This window comes from Ictalurus punctatus, chromosome 1 (assembly GCF_001660625.3).
Source record: "Ictalurus punctatus breed USDA103 chromosome 1, Coco_2.0, whole genome shotgun sequence".
Classification (NCBI taxonomy): domain Eukaryota; kingdom Metazoa; phylum Chordata; class Actinopteri; order Siluriformes; family Ictaluridae; genus Ictalurus; species Ictalurus punctatus.
In genome coordinates this window covers 2273616-2296323 of record NC_030416.2, presented here as the reverse complement: position 1 = coordinate 2296323, position 22708 = coordinate 2273616, and the positions used below count along the sequence as shown (strand labels likewise).

Genomic DNA, 22708 nt, shown 5'->3' with positions numbered 1-22708 from the left:
CATTTGTCGGAGGGGGGGGGTGTCTTCTGTCTATTTTTCCTTTTACTGCTTGAAAAACATCGCTTAGATTATAAATTAAAAAAAAGATTGTTTTCAACGATATAACTGAAAATATATTTCGGGACACACATTGTGTAGTGACGTGTATATTTATAATAATAATAATATATATTTTTTAAAACCCAACACCCAGACAAGGTTGATGTTTCCCCCGTCGATGATGTAGCGCTGCCGAGTTTTCTGATTGGTCTGTATTTCCGCGCGAAAATTACGTCACGTGAGCGATTTCGCGCCACACGCTGTGGTATTTGGGAAGAAGCCTCCAAAACGGTAAGTTCTCATTGAAATCCTTTGTTTAAATAAAACATGTTATAAATGGAAAAACAAAACGAAACGTGCCTTCTGAGGATAAATTGTGACACACTTATTGTTGTTTGGACGCATTTGTGTAACTTGTACGTGTATATCACGTAAACATTCCCTAACAGTAAGAAATAATAGAAAATACATAAAATGGCGGCGTTTCTTTTAAAATTTTTTGATCAGTTAATGTAGAACTTAGGAGTTAAATAAGGAGTAAAATCTGACATTAAACTCATGGCAACTGTTTCTAAACATAGATGATGTGATTTAAACATTGATCTAAATTGTTTCCGTATTTATTTATAGTTCAGCTTTCCTGTCACGCGCGTTTTATCAAACATCAAAGATAGCCGCTTTACTAACTTCAGGTTTTTTTTTTTAGCAAATATATTAATATTTCCTTTTCTCAATTAGTCTCTTTTTTATCATTGTAAAGGTTCACTTAATACAAGCAATTGTAGTTGTTAAAGGATGAAAGGTTTGACTTTTTATCTGTTTATAGTTGCATCTCATGATCGCTTGCTTAGTAGAGTATTAGTTTTAATATAGGATACTAGTATTGTGAAGAGTATTAACCTAAAGTTTAAAACTAATAAGGTTTATAGTTGTATGGTTTTTTTAAATAGTAATGATTGTCGATTTATTTCAGTAATAAGGAATAAAACACTTTGGCGGCGTGCTGTGACAGGAAAACAATCAACGACAGGTAGCTGTGATGCGATCCTACACGGAGTACTCTCGATTTAAAGTCCTACACACGCGCGTCCTGAAGTGTTTGCAGACGTTTACAGTTTTAAAGATTTATTAGAGTTTGTGTACGTGTCGTACTTTTTATCTGTTTGTAGTTGTGTTGCCGAACGTCCCCGAAAACTCGTCCCGGCTATCATCACGCGATAAAGAACGAAGACGGCTCGTCGCGTCTGTCTCGAGGACCGTAAGCTCTGAGGCTGGAGACTCCTTCCATAAACGTTATTTAGATAGCTAAACATCTCGCAGGAATCGTACATTCGGGTCATCTTTTTCCCGACGTTTCTAGGTGAGAGCGAGGACGTCCGTGTAAACCTGTGCGTCGCTGATATCCTCTGACTGATAGATGAAAGTGTAATAACGGTTTTATTTTCTAGCGAGCAGTCGAGAGATGTCTTCACCGTCATCCAGTGCACGGAGGCGCGGCAGGAGCAGCAACCCGTCGACTCGTAAGTTACCGGATTACGTTCAATTACCGTCGATGTATCGGCGATACAGTTGCAGTTAAATCAGAAAGGAACTTGTCATATCTAGTTTTATTACAGTTGTAATTATATTAAGAGTAATGATTTCACATAGTATGTTACTTCTGGCAGGTTGTAGAGATTTTTTTTTCCCCCTGTGTTTGTGTGTGTTTAAATAGCTGCTAGCGATGGCCCTCAGACCCCACGAGTCCGTGGATCCCAGGAGTCTTCAACAGGAGAGTTACAGCCCATGCCCACCTCCCCTGGCACGGACATGCAGAGCCCCGTCCCTCAGGACACCTCTCTCTTCTCCAGCCCTGTGCCCCGCCCCTCAGGTACCTCCATTCCCTCGTTCCACGATTGTACCTGGTTAAAGAAAAAAGAGACGAACGTTTCCGTTTATTAACATGCGCGCTCGTGTACGACAGTCCCACAGAGCGAACCGGACATGAGCTCTCCGCTGATTTACGACACGCCCAGCCGCGGGACTCCGGCTCGTCAAAGAGCCGACCTGGGATCTGTCAGGAAGGCGCCGCAGGTGGACCTGAACTCCGAGCCGGTGGGTCAGATCGAGGAGACTCCGTAAACGTGTAGAAAAGTGTTTCCGACTCGTACCGTTTAACGATGACTCCATGTTTTTGTAAGATTTTGCTTTTTGCGTTTTGACTTTTCCAGCCCTCGGGGGACGTGGCGGTGGCCAGCGAGCAAAATGCCGGCCAGAGACTCGTCATCTGGGGCACCGACGTCAACGTGGGAACATGCAAGGAGAAGTTTCAGGTAGCACCAAATGACCGTTTGCGGCGTGCAGTCATTATAGCACGCTATAAACCCACGTTTTCACACCGTTTAAGCTCCGATTGTGAAGTAAGTCTGTGTGTGTGTTTCCTCGCAGCGGTTCCTGCAGCGATTTATCGACCCTACATCACGGGAGGATGAGAACGCGAGCCTGGATCTGAACGAGCCTTTGTACATGCAGAAACTGGATGAAGTGGGTTTTAGTTTTCGGTTCTCGAGGCCTGTAGAAATTTCCACAAATGTACATGTGCAGGATTTACAGACGCGTCTGTGTGTCGTAGATCAGCGTTGTCGGGGAACCCGTGTTGAACGTGAACTGCGGCCATATTCAGGCTTTCGATGCCGATCTGTACCGTCAGCTCATCTGCTATCCTCAGGTAAGGACGACGCCACTGCGCCGTAACGACTTCCTCGTTCCGTCGGACGTTTTAGTCATTTACACGTCATCTCGTGTCCCCCGTCCCTTTCTCACAGGAAGTAATTCCGACGTTCGACATGGCGGTCAACGAGCTGTTCTTCGAACGCTTCCCAGATTCCGTCCTGGAGCACCAAATCCAAGTGCGTCCCTACAACGCCCTGAAAACCCGGAACATGCGCAGCCTCAACCCCGAGGGTGAGTCCCCGACTCTCTCGGGTCTCTGGATGATTTAGATTCATCTCGTTCTGAATCTCTCTCACTGTCTCCATCTCTCTCTCTCTCTCTCTCTCTCTCTCTCTCTCTCTCTCTCTCTCAGACATCGATCAGCTCATCACCATCAGCGGCATGGTGATCCGCACGTCCCAGCTCATCCCGGAGATGCAGGAAGCGTTTTTCCGCTGCCAGGTCTGCGCCTTCAGCACGCGCGTCGAGGTGGACCGGGGCCGCATCGCCGAGCCCGCCGTGTGCAGGAACTGCAACACCACGCACAGCTTGGCGCTGGTGCACAACCGCTCCATGTTCTCCGACAAACAGATGGTGAGATTTCGTAGGCTGGGCACACTTAAAAGTTCATTAACGTGGATTTATTGCTAATCGTGTATATGCTAATTACTTAGTTATTAACATAACGGGTTAATTAAATTAAACAAACTAACGTTCACGTGTGCTCGGACTCGGCCAGATCAAGCTGCAGGAGTCGCCGGAGGACATGCCTGCCGGTCAGACCCCCCACACCACCGTGGTGTACGCCCACAACGACCTGGTGGACAAAGTGCAGCCTGGAGATCGTATCAACATCACCGGTGCAGTTCCGCTTCCTAAGCTACTCCCTGAACAATTCAGTCTCCAATCAATTACCGAGGATTTATTATTATTGTTGTGATATGTGTTTTATTTTTTTCAAAACAGGAATCTACCGAGCTGCCCCCATGCGCATAAACCCACGTCAGAGCCAGGTGAAGGCGGTGTACAAGACCCACATCGACGCCATCCACTTCCGCAAGACAGACGAGCGGCGTCTGCACGGGCTGGACGAGGAGAACGGGCAGAAGCTCTTCACTGAGGAGCGCGTAGACACGCTCAAAGATCTCGCCAACAAGCCAGATATCTACGAGCGCCTCTCGTCGGCCCTCGCGCCCAGCATCTACGAGCACGAGGACATCAAGAAGGTGGAGAGCTCCATCCGTTTATTTTAAATTCTTTTTTTCTTTTTTTAGTTTGTGTGTCGTGTACATATCTGCGATGTAAATTTATTGATTGGTTTAAAAAAAAAAAATTCAGGGAATCCTGCTGCAGCTGTTCGGCGGCACGCGTAAAGACTTCAGCCAGACGGGGCGCGGCAACTTCCGCGCCGAGGTCAACATCCTGCTGTGCGGAGACCCGGGTACGAGTAAATCTCAGCTGCTGCAGTACGTCTACAACCTGGTGCCTCGCGGTCAGTACACTTCGGGTAAAGGCTCGAGCGCTGTGGGTCTCACAGCCTACGTGATGAAGGACCCGGAGACACGGCAGCTGGTACTGCAGACTGGCGCGCTCGTCCTCAGTGACAATGGCGTGTGCTGCATTGACGAATTCGACAAGATGAGCGACAGCACGCGCTCTGTGCTGCACGAGGTCATGGAGCAGCAGACGCTCTCCATCGCCAAGGCACGTGATTTGGGTTTAATTAATAATTAATACGAGCCTATTATTATTATTATTATTATTATTATTATTATTAGAATCAGCGCTGATGAACACGCAGCAGGTCCTCGTGGTATAAAGCAGTAAAATAAACGGTTTGTGTTTATTTATATATTAGGCTGGGATCATTTGTCAGCTCAATGCACGGACCTCGGTCCTGGCAGCAGCCAATCCCGTGGAGTCTCAGTGGAACCCCAAGAAAACGACGATCGAGAACATCCAGCTCCCTCACACACTCCTGTCCAGGTAAACCAATGGGCTCTCGTGTGTGTTTCTTTCTGTCTACTCACTGGGTTTCATGTCGTTTCATTTGTATGTTTTTCTCTCTCAGGTTTGATCTGATCTTCCTGATGCTGGACCCTCAGGACGAGGTGTACGACAGACGCCTGGCGCATCACCTGGTCTCTCTGTACTACCAGAGCGAGGAGCAGATCGAGGAGGAGTACCTGGATATGGCCATGCTGAAGGACTACATCGCTTACGCCCGCACCTACATCAACCCCCGACTGAATGAAGAAGCCAGCCAGGCACTTATCGAGGTCTGGGATGGGGGGGGGGGTGTTTCAGGCTCTGACATTTCAAGGCATAATAAGATTATTATTATTTTTTTTAAGAGAGAGAGAAGATTTGGGTTTTTTTGTCATTAGGTGTACAACTTTTTCTCTTTTGACTTATTGTGTACCCTTTTAGACCCAGATTAATGTTTTGGAATTTTTAGGTTTAAAAGAAAGAATGAATATGAAAGCCGGGGGTGTGGCAGAAAGAAAGAAAGGTAAAAAGACGAAGAAAGAAATGAAGAAAACGAATGAAGGGATGTAATAATAAAGACACAGGTATAAAACGAAGGGAATTAAAAGGAGGAAAAGAAAGAATCGAAAGGGTGGGGAGGTGGGGAAGAAATGGAGGAAGAATCAAACAAAATAGGGAAGAATTAAGGAAAAGGAAGATGAGGAAGGAAGAACGAAAAGGGTGAAGAAAGAAATTGGGGGAAAATTGAGAGAGGTAGAAGGGGCTGATGAGGGATCTGAGGAGAAGATGAGTTAAAGGAGAATGACGGGAAGAAATACAAAGAGGGGGAAAAAGAGAGGGAATGAGGAAATAGACTAACTGAAATAAAGGACAGTCAGAAGGAAATCAACATGAAACAAGCCTTTTTCTAAAACTCTAATATAAACTGAATTTAATAAGGTCGGTCGTGTGCATCAAGGTCAGTTTCACTCGGCCCTGTCGCGCGGAGGTTTTTGACGTCTCTCCGGCTCTGACCCGCAGGCCTACGTGGACATGAGGAAGATCGGCAGCGGCAGGGGGATGGTGTCCGCTTATCCCCGGCAGCTGGAGTCGCTGATCCGACTCGCCGAGGCTCACGCCAAAGTGCGCTTCTCCAACAAGGTGGAGACCATCGACGTGGAGGAGGCGAAGAGACTGCACCGAGAGGCGCTGAAACAGTCGGCCACCGATCCCCGGACAGGATTCGTAGACATCTCCATCCTCACTACAGGTACGACCGCATCTCCATCATCATTACAGGTGGTGTTAAAGCGCGAATAAATTGAAGGATGTGCTTTCGAAAGATTCCGTGACCCGTTTCCAGCTCTGTTTTAAATTGTGCTTGTGTTGTAGGTATGAGTGCGATGGCACGAAAGCGCAAGGAGGAAGTGGCTCAGGCTCTAAAGAAGCTCATCCTGTCTAAAGGCAAAACGCCAGCCATGAAGTACCAGCAGTTGTTCGATGATCTGCGCGGCCAGTCCGAGGCTGTAAGTGTGTTTCCAGAACGAATGCTCGTTAATGCATCAGCTAGAGTCGTTAATATGAACATGTACGTTAACTGTGATGTGGTTTTTTAATTTTTTATTAAATCATTAACGTGCTGTTTGTTGCTCCAGGCCATCACCAAGGACATGTTTGAGGAGGCGCTCCGAGCTCTCACGGACGAGGACTTTTTAACGGTCACGGGAAAAACCGTGCGCCTGCTGTAAATACTGCACTTGTGATGAATTCCTCTCCTTGACCTATCTGTAGAGCAGTTATTATTAATAACAATGTTCATATATATGAAGACCCGTTGTTGTTGTTGTTTTTTGCTAATAAAATGTGTTGCCTTGCCGTATGACTTCATTTTGTTCTTTTTTTTCCTTTCCAAGTTTGTTTAAAATAAAGCGAGTGTAGTTAGTGGGAAGAACGTGATTTGATTTCATGCGTGTGGTCCTTTACGGCCGTTACGTTCATCCTTAGTCTCTGCCTGGACACTTGTGGTGGTTCAGATTGGACTGCTAATTTGTTGCAGAAATGTATTTGCCATGAAATGGCTGTTGAAGCTAGTATAGCGACTTCGGCGAAATCACAACTGCAATCACATTGCAGGTAATTTTTCCGCACGGTCTTTTTGTAATGATGTTTGTCAATAAACGAGAGCTTTTTAGCCGTACTCATGTTCGACGCATAGAATCTGCGGTAGTTTTTGCAAAAAAAAAAACGCAGGCTCCGAATTAATTTCTGCAATACCGAAATAAATGGTTAACGTGAGCTAGATAGTGTCACAGATGTTACGTAAATTATTATTTATTTCGGGGGGAGGAATCATCTTCGGCGTGGTAACATTGACTTCGCGTCCTGTATTTGAGACCACGAAACGCTGTGGTTCCGAACCATCTCTGTGACTATACCCTGGCTCTTGCTCTCCTGATTCTCCAAACATCTTACTTCTGGTGACGCTGAAGCATTTTAAACTTCCAGAAAAGATTTACATTAATGACTTTCTGTAAACAGTTTAAATTCCTTACGTATAAAACGCAATGCCTCGTAGCTGCATAGTCATCCCGGTCATACGCAAATACGCCTGAATCGAAACTGATGTGAAACGATATTAACGTTTATTAGCGCTTATTAAATTATCGTTATGTGTTGTTTGTCTTGTTTGTCCCCCCCCCCCGTGATAGCTTGTTTTGATTGATTGTTTACATTTCGATCCTGCGTGGAACAACTTTACGCTTAACTTTTTTTTTTACGCTCTTCATTAGCTGTTTTTTTGTTTATTGAAATTTATTTTAGTTAATGTTTTACGGAAGGAGTCTCGAGCGTCGGTCGAAGTTTTCCGACATCTTTGTGAGAGACGAGACGGAAGAGAAGAGTATGCGTTGTGGGTTCTCGGTAACAAACAGTGTCTGGTGCAAGACTGATTATTTATATATATATATATATATATATATATATATATATATATATATATATATATATATATATATATAAAACGTAAGTGATCTTTGTGAATGTAGCTATAAACGGATAAAAAGTATGACATGTTCTTGAATAAATGTAGTAATCATCCAGGAGTTGCTGTGGTATAAGAGGAGTAAAACACTTCTGGATGTCCTGCTCCAGGCGGTTACAGTGACCCCGCGTCATCACCCCACCCCGGGCGTTGATGATGTTCCTGTAGCAGGCCGACTCGCCGGGGGTTTCCCTCCACATGGTGAACAGGGTGCGGCTTCGGCGTCACTCGGCGGTGGTAATAAGACCGAACGCAGGAGGTGGGGATTAAACAGAAGCGGCAGAAGAGTGAGTCCGGTTCGGAGTTAAGGGAGTTTACGGGTGAGTCGAGTTTGGATCAAGGTGTAGATCATGTCTCTGGTGTAACTGCGGCTTGAAAAGTAACCGAGGTCGGGTAGAGACCGAGAGAGTGTACGGTGGGGAAAATGTCCGGAAGTAAAGCAGCGCGCGCAGCTTTGAGTGTCCTTGCTAGCTAGATTAGCTGTCACCAATTTATTCACAAAACATGTCAGCCTTTTTTTTTTTTTTTTTTCTCTCCCCCCCCTTTCTGTTTGACTATTTTCAACTAATAAAATCACAGCGCTACCTTGCATTGCTTATTTATTTGTTTCTTTTACTACTCTTAAGATTCCTTTCGATAAAAAAAAAAAATCCGCTTGATATGTTGAATGTATTTAACTTGGACGTTGACAGTACGTTAGCTTCGTAGCTAACTAGCTTTCTTGTGTGTATGTGAGTGTGAGTGAATCATTTTGAATTAACCTGAAGTTAAAACTTCACATAACTGCCTGGTTTTATTTCTAATTTCACAATAGTTTTTTTTATGAGGAAAAAGGAGCTGGAACTGAAGGAGAGAGAGAGAGAGAGAGAGAATCAATAAGGCTGTTCAAGCACAAAAGAGGTTTGAACAGAGTGGTACTGAATCTTCACCAAACACTGTTCGGTGGTTCTTTCGGAGAACCTCGACATTGACGTGCGGAGAGGTTGTGACGTTCAAAATGAACTAAAGGAACAAATGAATTAAGGAATAAAACGCACAAACGGAGAGAAAAGTAATCAACGATGGTGTGATGTGATAAAGCGGGGTCACTGTTACCACCCCTGAGGTGTTTCTTTTCAGCACAAGGTGTTTTATTCCTTTTACACCACAGCGGCTTGTCATCCAATACAATTTCTCACTTATTAAAGCGGGACGTTGGTGTACCGTTGATCTGTTTGTAGCTACGTATGTTCGTGTTAAAAGCTCTCTCCCCCTAGCCTAGCTATATCACGTTATAGCAGCTATAAACAGTCGGTCCTCGTCAAACTCTTTATTTTCTCTTTTCAATGAAACAAAACAGTTTGTCCTGTCATGGAAGAACCGATAAAGGGTGAACTCGTCTGTCTAGAAAACGGCAGGTCATGGCTTTACCTCAGACTGTTACAAAGCGCTGACACTGGAGACTCCTTCTGTAACGTGTTCATGTAAACGTCACCGTATTACGGAAGCCCGTTTCCACCAAGTCGCGAGACACTTTGTTGGGCTTTACATCTATCAATTCTAAAAGCAAAAACAAAACCCAAAAAAATGATTTTTCTCGCAATTTCGAGTTAACGTCTCACGATTCTGACATTCTCCGAATTGCTAGTTTAAATCTCACAATTCTGACTTTTTTATTCTCGCAATTACGAGTTTACATGTCACAACTGCGAGTTCATGTGGCACAGTTTTTTATTATTTTTTTTGCTCTCATATTTTAGATGTTCACTTGACTTTTAGTAAGTTGGAAAGAATGCACAGACAAAGCATCAATCATTCTATATAAATAGGCTATATAAGAACAACACTCATCAGCTAGGCAAAACAAGGACAGTTAGATGCTGGCACTCGATTATGTACTCGTAATTGTGAGAAAAAAATTCAAAATCTTGAGGGAAAATTCTGCAATATAAAGTTGTAATTCCCTTTTTTTTAAACAAAAATAAAAATTCCCTCCATGGTGGAAATGGGCTTTCTGTACAATATCGCCCATTAGACAATTAAAAAAAAAGTTTTCTCTCAAAACGATAACCCATTAGAACTACCTTGTTTTGTGCCTGTTCCACAACATTAAGCGAAAACGTTCTTTAATAAATAAAAATTGCAATCGCTGACAAAATGCTGTGGTGTAAGAGGAAAAAAACACTTTGGGACATACTCTCATTTTGGACCACCCTCTTCGTTTATTATTTTCCTGTAACGGCGCACTCGGTTGTAGTTTTATTCTTTACCTAATAGATATTTGAAAGAAATGCATGCTTTGGGCTGCGGAGGTCCAGATATTACGACTACAAGGATCTAAAAGGGTCCAGAAGGACATTTGTGGAATGCACAAACCTTCGTGTTGATATTTTGGTTTCTTTCACTATTAATATTTTCTCTGACCGTTTCCGTCGCTTGGGAAAATGAAACAGAGGTTAGAAATGAGAAATATCTTGCTGCGATTATGTACGCCAAAAAAACCCCCAACAACAAATTCAGAGCAAGTATGCACGTTTGGAGATTGGGGTCACGTGATGGCGTATTCAGAAACCAGCCGCTACCTATTGTAAGGTAACTTACATTTCTGCAGGTATGATCTATCAATCGTATTCATCTCAGTAAGGGTTCAGCAATCTGCAGACGAGTTAAATTCGGAGCGTTAAAAGCACTCGAGGCCCGAGCTCGTCTCCGGTTTCCACATTAGACCTGCATTAGACCACACTGTCCTTTAGGTTAATGGGAGTACACTTGATACGTAAGCATTTGTCTAATAGAATAACCATATTACATGCATACTTGTACCACAGTGCTGTTGAATTCTGGATTCCGATTGGTCGGCAGTTGTCGAATCGTTTTCTGTAACAGTTGTGCAGCTGCAAATCACGGGGTTTATATTGCATTCTAATACGTTACCGTTTGTATAGTAACTACTAACACTGGGACGTTTATGGAGGACGCTCAACGTAACCTAAGGCTAATAATAAACATCATGTTGTCAATATGGCGAAGTTCGCTGTGAGGAGAGTGTCCAGTGTCAGCGCTTTGAGAGTCGTAGGAAAGACTTCAGGACATCTGTCTTGTTAACGTCGAGAGCAAAAGAGAGGCTGGCAAGGGAATCGCTGTGTATAGCTGCGGTAATATAACCGAGGACAAGAACTAAGTGAAATATTGCAGCTGTAAATGGATAAAAAAAAGTACAATTTGTTGTACCAAAATTGCAAATTGCTGTGGTGTACGAGAAATAAAAAACGCTTCAGGACGTAGAGGAAAATAATCAACTTTGGGACAGTGACAGCAAGTCCACTTCTTCCCACCGCCCTGTCATTTTCCTATAACATTACGTCCTGAAGAGTTTCTATTTTATTTTATTCTATGGTTACTCGGCTCACGTTAACTTCTCTAACTCTAATTCTCGTTTAGATAAATAATGCCGTAGCAGCGCTCTCACTCGGAGAGTGAGAACATGTTAAACATGTTATTTATTTAAATGAATAGGAAATTCTAGTTACCCACCTTTAGTGCGTTTTCACATTTGGGATGAATACTCGTGTCTCCACTCGACAGAGGACCTGCACTGTATGGCCAAAACTCACTCGTACGTGCTTGTTGAGCATCCCGTTCCAGATTTAGTCTTGCTTTTCTTGTATAGTAAGCGCCACTCTTCTGGGAAGGCTTTCCACTAGATTTTAGAGCACGGATGTGGGGATTTGCCCATTCAGCCATAAGAACAGTAGTGAGGTTAGGCATTGATCTTGGGTGTTCAGTCGGGTTGAGGTCAGGGCTCTGTTCAGGACACTCGAGTTCTTCCACATTCTTCTAAACTTAACACACCATGCCTTCATGGAGCACGCTTTGTGCATGGGTGCATTGTCGTGCTGGAACAGGGTTTAGGCTTCTTAGTTCCAGGGAACTGAAACTGTAATGCTACAGCATACAGAGACATCCTATACAATTGTGTGCTTCCACCTTTGTGGCAACAGTTTGGGGAAGAACTGAGTATGAGTGTAATGAGCAGGTGTCCACACACTTTTGGTCATATTGTGTATTCTGGGCTCATTTGGTGAGAGGAGATTAGAGTCATCCAAGTCTCCTCTGCTGATCAAACCCCAGCCCTTTTCCCACCATCAGGAAATAACAAGTCACGTTACTTAAGAGTTTCTATACCCAATGCGGCTCGCACGGTCTGGTCAAAGCGAGCCCCAGCACCGATCGGTTCTCTGGACCACTTCCAGCCTAAAAAAAACAACAAAAAAAAACCCAGCTACATTTCCTCAAATGTACTGTATTTTCAGAGTGAATAGCTCCAAGTCCGGAAGAAAGCGCAAGTGTGAAGACGCAAAAAAACAAAGGAGATGAATTGGCGTTTATAGTTTTATATTTTATTTATTGATAGAATTTTTTTCTCCGCAAAACTGTTCAGCATTTATTTTACCAGACCAAAACGCAGGGTCCCACTCATCAAGCCCTGTGGTGCAAGAGGAATAAAACACAGCGAAACAAACTAATATTATTGGACAATAGTTAACTTTGCACCCCCTAGCGGCTGGACGGAGTATTACTTTGAATGTGCACTGCAGTCAGGACGCCTAATTTATCTTTATTTATTTTTATTTCTTTATTATGACATCAGCGTGATAGCAGAAAAAACTAATACAAACATACAAATTTATATTTTGTGTATATATACTTATATATATATGTATATAATATATATTTCTTTCCGCCTTAACGAACGATTTAAAAAAAAAAATCACGACGCTTATAGTCACGTGTGGGAGTCGCTAGGGGTGACGTCACCGCCGAGCTCAGCGCGAGACCCGCCTTAGAAACAAGCAAAAAAAAAAAGAAAAAAAAGCCTAGGTTGTCGTCTGTTATTATTGTTATTATTATTATCATCATCATCGTTGTTGTTGTTTTATTATCATCGCATTTTTCCCGAGAACGGTTCTAGATATTTTTCTCCCAGACCCAAATGCCAGGTCCCACTCAAGCACTGTCCCCGAACGGAGAGAATAATAACGACATCATTCAGGACAATGGAACCAACATCATCCCTTACAGAAAGAATACAGTGCGAGGAGAGCGCGCGTACAGGTAAAACAAACAAACAAAACCCGTTAAAAAAAATAAAACAACTGATGCTTTAATGCCCAGTGATCTCGCGCGCGAATTTTCTCGTTTGTACCGTTACAGACTCGGTTCCTCTTAATGCGTGACGTTGCGTTTGGAAATTTCTAGAAATCTTCCCACAGTGTTTTGAGGCGCCTTCACTGGGCGCGTTAATATCTGTTCTTAAAATGTCCAACAAAAAAAAATGTCATGATGTTAAAACGGGACACGGAGAGGCCTTGGTGTGTGTATGTGTGTGTGTGTGTGTGTGTGTGTGAGAGAGAGAGAAAGAGAGACATTAATGACATATTAATATATATGTATTTTTTTTTAAATTAAACATGTTAACCTAACGCAAATTCCTGCTACTGATATATATACAGGTTAAAAACAGTACATTTTATAGACATATTTCAATTTGTTCAACTTCCCACCTGTATTCCGAGACATCCCGCTTCCCGAGGTATGATTGGCCACACCTATGCTGCTTCCTCTCTTTTGATTGGCTGACGCGTCACCGTGCCGATTCGTAGCCAATCCCGGGTCAGGAGGCGGGGTTTCTCGAATACAGGTAGGAGTACTGTTTTTGCGTTAAGATAAGCTGAGGACTGATTTCGCCACGCTTTTTAATCATTTTAGCGCCGGTTAATGAGCAACTTTTTAATCGAATTAACACCCCGGTGTTGTGAAATGAGTCAAACCAGAGCTTTGAAGCAGCTTGCGCAAGACATGACTGCTATCCTTTAAGCATTTCCATCAATCCTGACTGGATTTCTTTACAGTCTTCTGCTTTATTTCCCCCTCACACGTCCATTACAAGTATATTATAAACATATGACGGCAAAGATATTCTCCTTCTTAATATACTTTTGTTTTCTGACCTCCATAAACGTCATTTTAAATAATATCACCCTTTTGTGGAGTATGTTCCGGAGCTTCATTGGTAATATTATTCATTTTAATTCCATAAAGCAGGTCAGCATCTTCCTGTGTAATTAATGTTTTAAATTATACCTTACAGGTCTCAGGAACATTTCCAACCCGGCCACGTCTCAAAATACCTGAAACTATTCTAAAACAAAAAAATAGCTGGAAACGTGAGACACTTTTTATTTTTTATTTTATTTTTTAATTAAATTTCTTCTTCCTCCCCCTCAGCTTTTGAATGGGGAACAAGGTCACCGTGGTGCGCACGCATTTCTAATATATCGACGTTACCCACTCCGCAATCCTCCTTTCTTTCTGTTTGCAGTGTTTTTATTTATTTATTTATTACACCAAACGCTTCTGTATATCATAGACAGCTGCACTGTTTTCTGCAGCTGGGATTTTACTTGATGTAATTCCGATTATTTGCTATAAAACATAAACTTCGTGGTCTGGAAAAAAAAAAAACCCCACACACTTGTTTTTTCACCCATAAGTATACTAGAAAAATTGCCTGCAATATGGTGTAAAAAAAAAAACGACGCCCCTAGCAACACTGATGGCATATGTAACAGTTTACAGATAAAAAAAAATTAGCTGAGTTTTATTTGTTTTATTTTTTGTGATTGTTGCAGCCAAAAATGCTCGATTTTGCTGCAGTGATTTATTTTTTTCTTAAAAACTTTGTGACGCAACTTGCTCAGTGTTGTGTTTTTGTTGTTGTTGGGCGAACTCGCACGAAATCGTTCCGCGCTGTCTTTCACGCCGATGTTTGTTGGTAAACGAGACCTTTTAGCTGTATTCATGTTCGACCCACGTGAATCGAAGAGGGCTTTGGGTGAACCGAACGCGCGTCGCAGTGATGTCACATGACGCGTCTCGGCCCGGATCCTGGGGTTAATACGGTTGCGGAACAAATCGTGATAGTGGCACAGTTGAAAGAAAAAGCTCATAATGAAAACATCCGTGTCAGTGAAAAGTAGTCTCCGTTCAAAATTGCTACGTCATTATCTGACTGTAATTATGTATACAAGCTGATCTTGTTTTATTTGAGATGATTAAGATTTATTTCAGATTATAGCTACATTCTGGAACCTTTTTTTTTGGTAATAGTTAAAACTACCCAGATTGGTGAGGGAACATTTTCGCCTTGACAGATGTGAAGCCAAGCTACTGGAGTTGAGTTGATGTTGGTGTGTGTTGTTCACAGCTGGGGCATGGCGGTCAACGTGTATTCTACCTCAATCACCCAGGAGACTATGAGCAGGCATGACATCACCGCCTGGGTCAATGATCTGCTCAGCCTAAACTACACGAAAGTGGAGCAGCTCTCTTCAGGTAAACTCAGCCGAATATTACCATCATTTCACATAGTCGTAAATTCTTCAGCTCCGGTGTGCTGCCCAGTCTCGTGTTTTGTTGCCTCGGAAACCTAGCCGACCAGGGTAAAAATATCTTGCTAACGTAATATAATAACTATGTAACTATAAACAGATAAGAACAAGGATAATGTGACGTTCTTTAGTAAATACATTTTTTTTTGGCAAATTGCTGTGGTATAAGAGGAATAAAGCATTTGGGCCACGACTTGTATTATCCCGTTCCCATGCCTTAATTATCTCATTCTCATGCATTAATCATCTCGTTCTCATGCTTTAACTATCTCATTCGCATACCTTAGTCATCTCGTTCCCATGCTTTAAGTATCTCATTCGCATGCCTTAATCGTCTCGTTCTCATGCATTAATCTTGTTCTCATGCTTTAACTATCTCATTCGCATGCCTTAATCATCTCATTCTCATGCATTAATCATCTTGTTCTCATGCTTTAACTATCTCATTCGCATGCCTTAATCATCTCGTTCCCATGCTTTAACTATCTCATTTGCATGCCTTAATTATCTCGTTCTCATGCTTTAACTATCTCATTCTCATGCATTAATCATCTTGTTCTCATGCTTTAACTATCCCATTCGCATGCCTTAATCATCTCGTTCCCATGCTTTAACTATCTCATTTGCATGCCTTAATCATCTCGCATGCCTTAATCATCTCGTTCTCATGCTTTAACTATCTCATTCGCATGCCTTAATTATCTCGTTCTCATGCTTTAACTATCTCATTCTCATGCATTAATCATCTTGTTCTCATGCTTTAACTATCCCATTCGCATGCCTTAATCATCTCGTTCCCATGCTTTAACGATCTCATTTGCATGCCTTAATCATCTCGCATGCCTTAATTATCTCGTTCTCATGCTTTAACTATCTCATTCGCATGCCTTAATCATCTTGTTCTCATGCTTTAACTATCTCATTCGCATGCCTTAATCATCTCGTTCCCATGCTTTAACGATCTAATTTCATGCCTTAATCATCTCGCATGCCTTAATTATCTCGTTCTCATGCTTTAACTATCTCATTCGCATGCCTTAATCATCTTGTTCTCATGCTTTAACTATCTCATTCGCATGCCTTAATCATCTCGTTCTCATGTCTTAACTATCTCATTCGCATACCTTAATCATCTCATTCTCATGCTTTAACTATCTCATTCGCATACCTTAATCATCTCGTTCGCATGCCATAATCATCTCATTCGCATGCCTTAATTATCTCATTCGCATGCCTTAATTATCTCATTCGCATGCCTTAATCATCTCCTTCACATGCCTTAATCATCTCCTTCACATGCCTTAATCATCTCGTTCACATGCCTTAATCATCTCGTTCACATGCCTTAATCATCTCGTTCACATGCCTTAATTATCTCGTTCCCATGCTTTAATTATTTCGTTCACACGCCTTAATTATCTCGTTCACATGCTTTAATTATTTTGTTCACATGCCTTAATTATCTCGTTCACATGCCTTAATCATCTCGTTCACATGCCTTAATCATCTCGTTCCCATGCCTTAATTATCTCATTCGCATGCCTTCATTATCTGGTTCAAATGTTTTAACTATCTCATTCGCATGCCTTCATTATCTCATTCTCGTATCTCATTATTTTCCCATAACAGCACGACACAGAATGTTTTATTCCTCAGTTATTATGCCTGTAATATGTTGCCACACCGATGTACTATACTTGCGCTAAACCGTTTTCCCGTTGAAGGTGCTGCTTACTGCCAGTTCATGGATATGCTATTCCCTGGCTGCATCAGTCTTAAGAAGGTCAAGTTCCAGGCCAAGCTGGAGCATGAGTACATTCACAACTTTAAACTTCTTCAGGCCTCCTTCAAGAGGATGAACGTGGACAAGGTGAGGGATCCGGGAGGCGAGACCACATGCGGATGGTAAATAATAATAAGAAGAAGCAGAATTCACTGAAGGATATTTAGTCAAACCGTCTTACTTGCAGATAATTCCAGTAGAGAAGCTCGTCAAGGGTCGATTTCAGGATAACCTGGATTTCATCCAGTGGTTCAAAAAGTTCTTCGACGCCAACTATGACGGTAAGGAGTACGACCCCTTGGAGGCGCGACAGGGCCAGGACGCCATTCCTCCTCCAGACCCCGGAGAGCAGATCTTCAACCTGCCTAAGAAGTCATCCCATGCAGCCAGCTCCCCTACGGCAGGTCAGTCTTCTCGCCTGGCTCACATTTAATGGTTAATTAACCAACTAACCGGTTATTCTTTTCTAACAAAAGCGTCGCCAGGTCTCCACTAAATCAAACCCTGACTCCTGTCATTGACTTACTGCATGTAGTAATTCATGATGTGAAGACTAACAGTGCCATCTGCTAACTTTTATACCAACCATGTGACCCAGGGGCTACTAGATCATCGAGTTCGACCCCCAAATCCTCCACGTCAACCTCGCGACCCTCTTCTGCCAAAAAGGGCCCCGTAACGACAGCAGCGACCCCGGCCAAGGGCGAGAAGGAGCTGGAGGCTCAAGTAGCACAGCTTAACGAACAGGTTCACACCAGCTAATATTTGTTAACTCAAAATATTGTCATGTTTATTAATAAACCGATTGCTTCAATTCACTCACTAATGATCTGACTGTAAGGAATAAAACACTCCGGGGGTGTGCGGTTATGGGAAATGAATCAACCATACAAAGATTATTTTCCTCTAACAGCACGTCCGGAAGTGCCTTACTCCTCTTATACCACAGCTAACAATTTTTAACTTGCTACAGCCTGACATGTTGTCTTTATCCATTTATAGTTACTCATATTAAATCGCCGTAATTCACTTAGTATAGTATAGTATTAGTTTTAATACATGTTTTGTTTACTTTTAGTGGTAGTTATAGTAGAAATGTCTATCGTTGTTTTTAGGTAACGTATAAAACACTCGTGGGCGTGCTTTCATATGAACATAATCAATGTTTGTTGTGTGGTGTGATGCAGCGCAACTATCGTAGATTATTTTACCAATAACAGCATGCCCCGCAGTGTTTCATTCCTCTTGCACCACAGCAGTTTACCAACTTAAGAACACACTGTACTTTTTATCCATTTATAGTTACGTTTAATTCTCCATGAATTAATACGTCCATGAAACAAGTTACTTCCTGTTATTACTGAAGTTATGCACTGAAGTTAAACTGTGTTGTTATTGTAGAAAACGTCACCATATCAACTTGACCAATCCATATTCTGTAGCGCCGTGGTATAAATAGTTATTAGCGTGAATGACATAAACTGCTCCTGGGTTGTTGTGTCAGACGGTTTCTGTAACTCCACCCTCATTTCACTTTCACTTCTCCGCTCGGTACGCAGCTGAACACGTTCAAGCTGGCGCTGGAGGGTGCGGAGAAGGAGCGGGACTACTACTTCGGGAAGCTGCGGGAGGTGGAGCTGCTATGCCAGGAGCAGGGCCAGGATAATGGACCCTTCGTGGAAAAAATTATGGAAGTGCTGTACTCCACAGATGAACAGGTCCGTTGTTTCTCTCTCTCTCTCTCTCTCTCTCTCTCACTCTCTCTCAGGAATTGTTTTGGAATCACGTGGGTAAAGTTCCTCGTATTCAGAGTCGGGTTATGCGCCTGCTTAATTGGAGTTCCTGGGGTCGTCGTTCGGATTATTAAAATCAATAATATTATATATAATATTATAAAGTAAGTATTATATAATACTTACTTTAATCACTGGTTTAACTTAACAAAAAGGATTCCACACTCATTAGTCAACATTTTATAGAATAGCACCTGATACAGCGTTTTGTATTAGTTTGCATTTGATCTTTTTACGGTTCCCTCCGAAACTATTGGAATGGCAAGGCCAAGGTTTTTTGTTTGTTTGTTTGTTTGTTTGTTGTTTTTTTCCACTAGACGGAAGACATTTTGGGTTTGAGAACAAAAGATGAATCTGAGAAGAGAGTTTAGAATTTCAGCTTTTATTTCCTGGTATTTACATGTAGACATGTTAAACAACATAGAACAGAGAGAGAGAGTATCAGACCACCCAATTTGTAGGTGAACAAATATATTGGAACACATGACTGGGAGGTGTGTTCTGTTGAACAGTAAAATGGCTCTGAACATCTACTCTTTGGTTTCACCTTGTTAAAAAGGACAAACCAACATGAAGACCAGAGAGCTGTCTTTGGGAGAAAAGCGAGCCATTTTGAAGCTGAGAAAAGACGGAAGGTTAAACCGAGGCATTGCACGAGAATTTGGAATGTCTGGAAAAAGAAAGAAACGTCTGGTGTATTGAGCAACCAGACATGGAACGGGTCGGCCAAGGAAAACAAGAACAGTTGATGACAGAATCATTGTGAGAGCTGTGATGAAAAAACCCAGGGCAGGGGTGGATGTATCACAATCCACCGTTGAGCAGAAATACAGCGGACAAACCACAAGATGTAAACCTCTCATCAGCAGTAAGAATCAGAAAACCAGATTGGAATTCACAAAGAAATACAAAGATGATCCACGAAAGTTCTGGAACCGAGATCAACCTCTTACCAAAGTGATGGAAAGTCCAAAAGTGTGGAGAAAGAACGGATCTCCTCGTGATCCAGAACATACGAGCTCATCTGTGAAACATGGTGGAGGTAGCGTCATGGCTTGGGCTCGCATGGTTGCTTCTGGAACATTCTCACTAATCTTTATTGATGATGGAACTCATGATGGGAGCAGCAGAACGAATTCAGAAGTCTACAGGAACGTTCCGTCTGTCAGTTTACCGTACAAAGAACTTCATCATGCAGCAATACTCTGACTGCAGCCTGAGAACACACGGGTGTCCGTGGAGTTTGGGTTTGAGAAACGATAAGATAATCATCCGTGTTAGTGATGTATGGGCGTACGGGATTGTTCCGAACAGTACAGCGGATGTGTGTAATGTACCGTGGTGTGTGTTTATTTGTCCAGGAGGCCGGAGGAGAAGGAGAACACGAGGCTCTGGCACAGGAAGCGGAAGTCCCTGACGACACACAGGATGAATATTGAACACCATCGATACACACACACACACACACACACACACATGCTCCTTTGCCGTTCGTGAGTTTTGAACTTTATTTTAAGATGGCACAAGAGGGAAAAGTCCAAAAGCCACTTTTAATTGCTTTTGTTTGTTTTTTTGTTGTTTTTTTTTTTTATATATCTATTTTTTTTGGTATTTTGTGAAACGAAAAATGAAATCTCGTTCCTGTACACGCCTTCCATGTTTTAAAAAAAAAAAAAAGGAAAAGAAAAGAAAAACTGTGCACACTTTTACCACAAAGTTGTTTTCGTGATTATCATTTTAACGTTATGAAGGATAAAAAACGGTTTTATTCTCAGCTGCAGTTTCGTGTTATAATCTCTGTATCTCTGGACTTCTGTAGCGACGCACACGTGACTCGCTACGTCGCTTACCTGTGTTCGCCATCGGGCTCTTAGCAGCAGTTTGACAGACCGACAGTTGTAGGTGTTTAAAAAACAAACAAACAACAGAAACAAATCAAAAACGGCAAAAATAAAGTGCGAGTCTATGCATTCCTTCCTTCATGCTGTGCTAGAAATCACATCCACCGCTTTAACTCCCGAGCTAACTCCCAACTCGTCGAAATGTACTTATTAATCCGTTAATACATCCTTGTGCTAGCACTATCTCGCTCGGCTGTGAGATTAAAGACGCCGGTTAACGTCTTGACATTAAGCCGAGTAATCGGCAGCCGGTTGCACCGGTAGCTCTGTTGCAACCCTAGTTCAGCGGAAATGTTCACTACGTTTAAGTTTACACACTACGGGAAACGAAAATCACCGGTTGCACCAAGTAGCGTCGTTTTAACGGCTCTGATGATGTTCTGTAATTCTTTAACGATTTGTTCGAGGGAAGTATTTCCCCCATGCCGATTATCGTGACGACGGACAGAAACGTAGCGCTGCAAGCTAACAGAGGCGACAGGAGATTTATCGTGAACTCGCGTCGCTGCGATTTGAGCGAAGTTTGAATTCGACTCGAACGACTACGCCACAGTAAAGCGATTAAAAAATCTGCACGCTTCCTCGGACCAATCGCGCGTCCCCTGCGACTGCCGTCGTGGTTGTATTATTCGACGCGTTTCGAGACGTGTGCGTCGCTAGTACGGCTTTGCTAGCTTTGCTAGTCGAATCCAAAACCGAGCACGCAACACGTCAAATCAAACTCGAATACAATATGAACGTATTTTTGAACGTAATCGGTTGGCTGGGCTTTTTAGCTAACCAAACAAAATGGCAGATAGGCCACGCCCACAAGTCACAAGCGATACTAGGGACTTATCGCTATCTAGTGTGAACTGGTGCAACCGGCTGCAGGAACAAAATCTGCAGTAAATAAAATATTTACAATCATCCCATCCTCGCTTGTTTTTCTTTTTTCTTTTTCTTTTTTTTTTTCTCTTCTTTTTTTTGCGTCCAAATATCTGAATCAGTCCGAATCGTTTTCTACAGCACACGAGCAGCTTTGAGTCTCAGTCCGTTCTCGCTCTTGGATAGACAATTTCAGCGTATTTGTTTCGCGTGATCCTCGTGTCTCTTCGTTTCGTCGATTATTTTAACCAGCCTGAAACGTTCTGAGTGGGGGGAAAAGCAAACAAACAAACAACTAAAATGGATAAAGAAATAAACCGTGTATATGGGAGATATTTTAATATAATTTTAAAGTCCAGGTTTTAGCAGGAGGACGTAGCGGTAACTCTCGGTCAGAAACGCAGTGTTTCCAGTCAGTGCATCGTATACTGTCTCATGATGATGATGTTTTATTTGGTTCCACTACCGAACTCCACGCCTCGTTTATTATCGTGTACAACGAAGAGGAATGTAATGTACTGTTAATAAGTATAAATAGAAAATGTCCTTTTGTTTTGTTTTGTTAATTCGCGCTCTCTCTCTCTCTCTCTCTCTCTCTCTCTCTCGCTCTCTCTCGCTCTCTCTCTCTCTCTCTCTCTCTCTGTATCCCTCATTATGCATTCCCCAAGAAACTGTTGCATGTTTTCATTTTATTTGTGAATAACTTAACCTGCTTTTTACATATTTAATATAAAACAAAAAAATGTTATGTGTTTGTTTTTTGTTTTGTTTGTTTGTTCGTTTTTTTTTTTTTTTTTGTATGTTTAACCTGCTATTTTAAATCTCCAGAGAGATTTAAATTTGCCGTAATAAAAATCCGTCACTTTGAAAAGGATACATTTGGGTGTTATTTATTTATTTATTTATTTGTTTATTTGTTTAATTTATGTATTCCTTTATGTTTTTATTAAAATGAGATATTAGGAGAATTATGAATACATTAACGTTAATATACAGGACGACTCGATGTACTCAAATTGATTATTCTTTAAATTTTTTATAAAGATCCACGCTTTATTGTTAAAGAAAATTATTTATTGATGGAATTGCTTTGTAGGGTTTTTTTTTTCTTTTACGCTGATTTGATCCTACTGAAGAAATCAATCTTTTTTAAAAAAAAAAAAAAAATCCGTCAATAAATAATATGTATGTTATCT

At 42.0% G+C, this 22708-nt stretch overlaps 2 protein-coding genes across 6 annotated transcripts; both read left to right on the top strand.

The window, feature by feature from the left end:
• The first annotated feature begins 191 nt into the window (after positions 1–191).
• On the top strand, positions 192–6573 carry mcm4 (minichromosome maintenance complex component 4). 3 transcript variants are annotated; one of them, XM_017465291.3, is made up of 18 exons: positions 205–330; positions 1209–1399; positions 1488–1559; positions 1754–1909; positions 2003–2133; positions 2250–2351; positions 2467–2562; positions 2651–2746; positions 2844–2982; positions 3104–3324; positions 3470–3590; positions 3697–3956; positions 4069–4434; positions 4589–4716; positions 4802–5009; positions 5740–5968; positions 6091–6224; positions 6354–6573. In XM_017465291.3, the coding sequence occupies exons 3-18, from the start codon at positions 1502–1504 to the stop codon at positions 6444–6446; spliced, it is 2538 nt and encodes an 845-aa protein (XP_017320780.1). In that variant the 5' UTR covers positions 205–330; positions 1209–1399; positions 1488–1501; the 3' UTR covers positions 6447–6573. The 3 variants fall into 3 exon arrangements, with proteins under 3 accessions (XP_017320771.1, XP_017320780.1, XP_017320783.1); XM_017465294.3 differs by lacking the exon at positions 205–330 and adding an exon at positions 373–487; XM_017465282.3 differs by lacking the exon at positions 1209–1399 and having other exon boundaries at positions 192–330.
• A 1328-nt stretch (positions 6574–7901) lies between these two features.
• On the top strand, positions 7902–22386 carry mapre2 (microtubule-associated protein, RP/EB family, member 2). Of its 3 annotated transcripts, none has more exons than XM_017465320.3 (7): positions 7902–8058; positions 14985–15112; positions 16893–17038; positions 17139–17355; positions 17550–17698; positions 18511–18669; positions 20106–22386. In XM_017465320.3, exons 2-7 carry the CDS (start codon positions 14992–14994, stop codon positions 20181–20183), a joined length of 870 nt encoding a protein of 289 aa, XP_017320809.1. In that variant the 5' UTR covers positions 7902–8058; positions 14985–14991; the 3' UTR covers positions 20184–22386. The 3 variants fall into 3 exon arrangements, with proteins under 3 accessions (XP_017320809.1, XP_017320796.1, XP_017320804.1); XM_017465307.3 differs by lacking the exon at positions 7902–8058 and adding an exon at positions 8070–12832; XM_017465315.3 differs by lacking the exon at positions 7902–8058 and adding an exon at positions 13288–13418.
• The last annotated feature ends 322 nt before the right edge of the window (positions 22387–22708 follow it).

Bases quoted from the DNA above. Each gene is read 5' to 3' on its own strand.
- mcm4 (XM_017465282.3), top strand. From the start codon at position 1,502: ATGTCTTCACCGTCATCCAGTGCACGGAGGCGCGGCAGGAGCAGCAAC. The intron at 3,325-3,469 runs GTGAGATTTCGT...GGACTCGGCCAG, and splicing joins TGTTCTCCGACAAACAGATG to ATCAAGCTGCAGGAGTCGCC. The intron at 4,435-4,588 runs GCACGTGATTTG...TTTATATATTAG, and splicing joins AGACGCTCTCCATCGCCAAG to GCTGGGATCATTTGTCAGCT.
- mapre2 (XM_017465307.3), top strand. From the start codon at position 12,711: ATGCCAGGTCCCACTCAAGCACTGTCCCCGAACGGAGAGAATAATAAC. The intron at 17,039-17,138 runs GTGAGGGATCCG...TCTTACTTGCAG, and splicing joins AGAGGATGAACGTGGACAAG to ATAATTCCAGTAGAGAAGCT. The intron at 18,670-20,105 runs GTCCGTTGTTTC...TTATTTGTCCAG, and splicing joins TGTACTCCACAGATGAACAG to GAGGCCGGAGGAGAAGGAGA.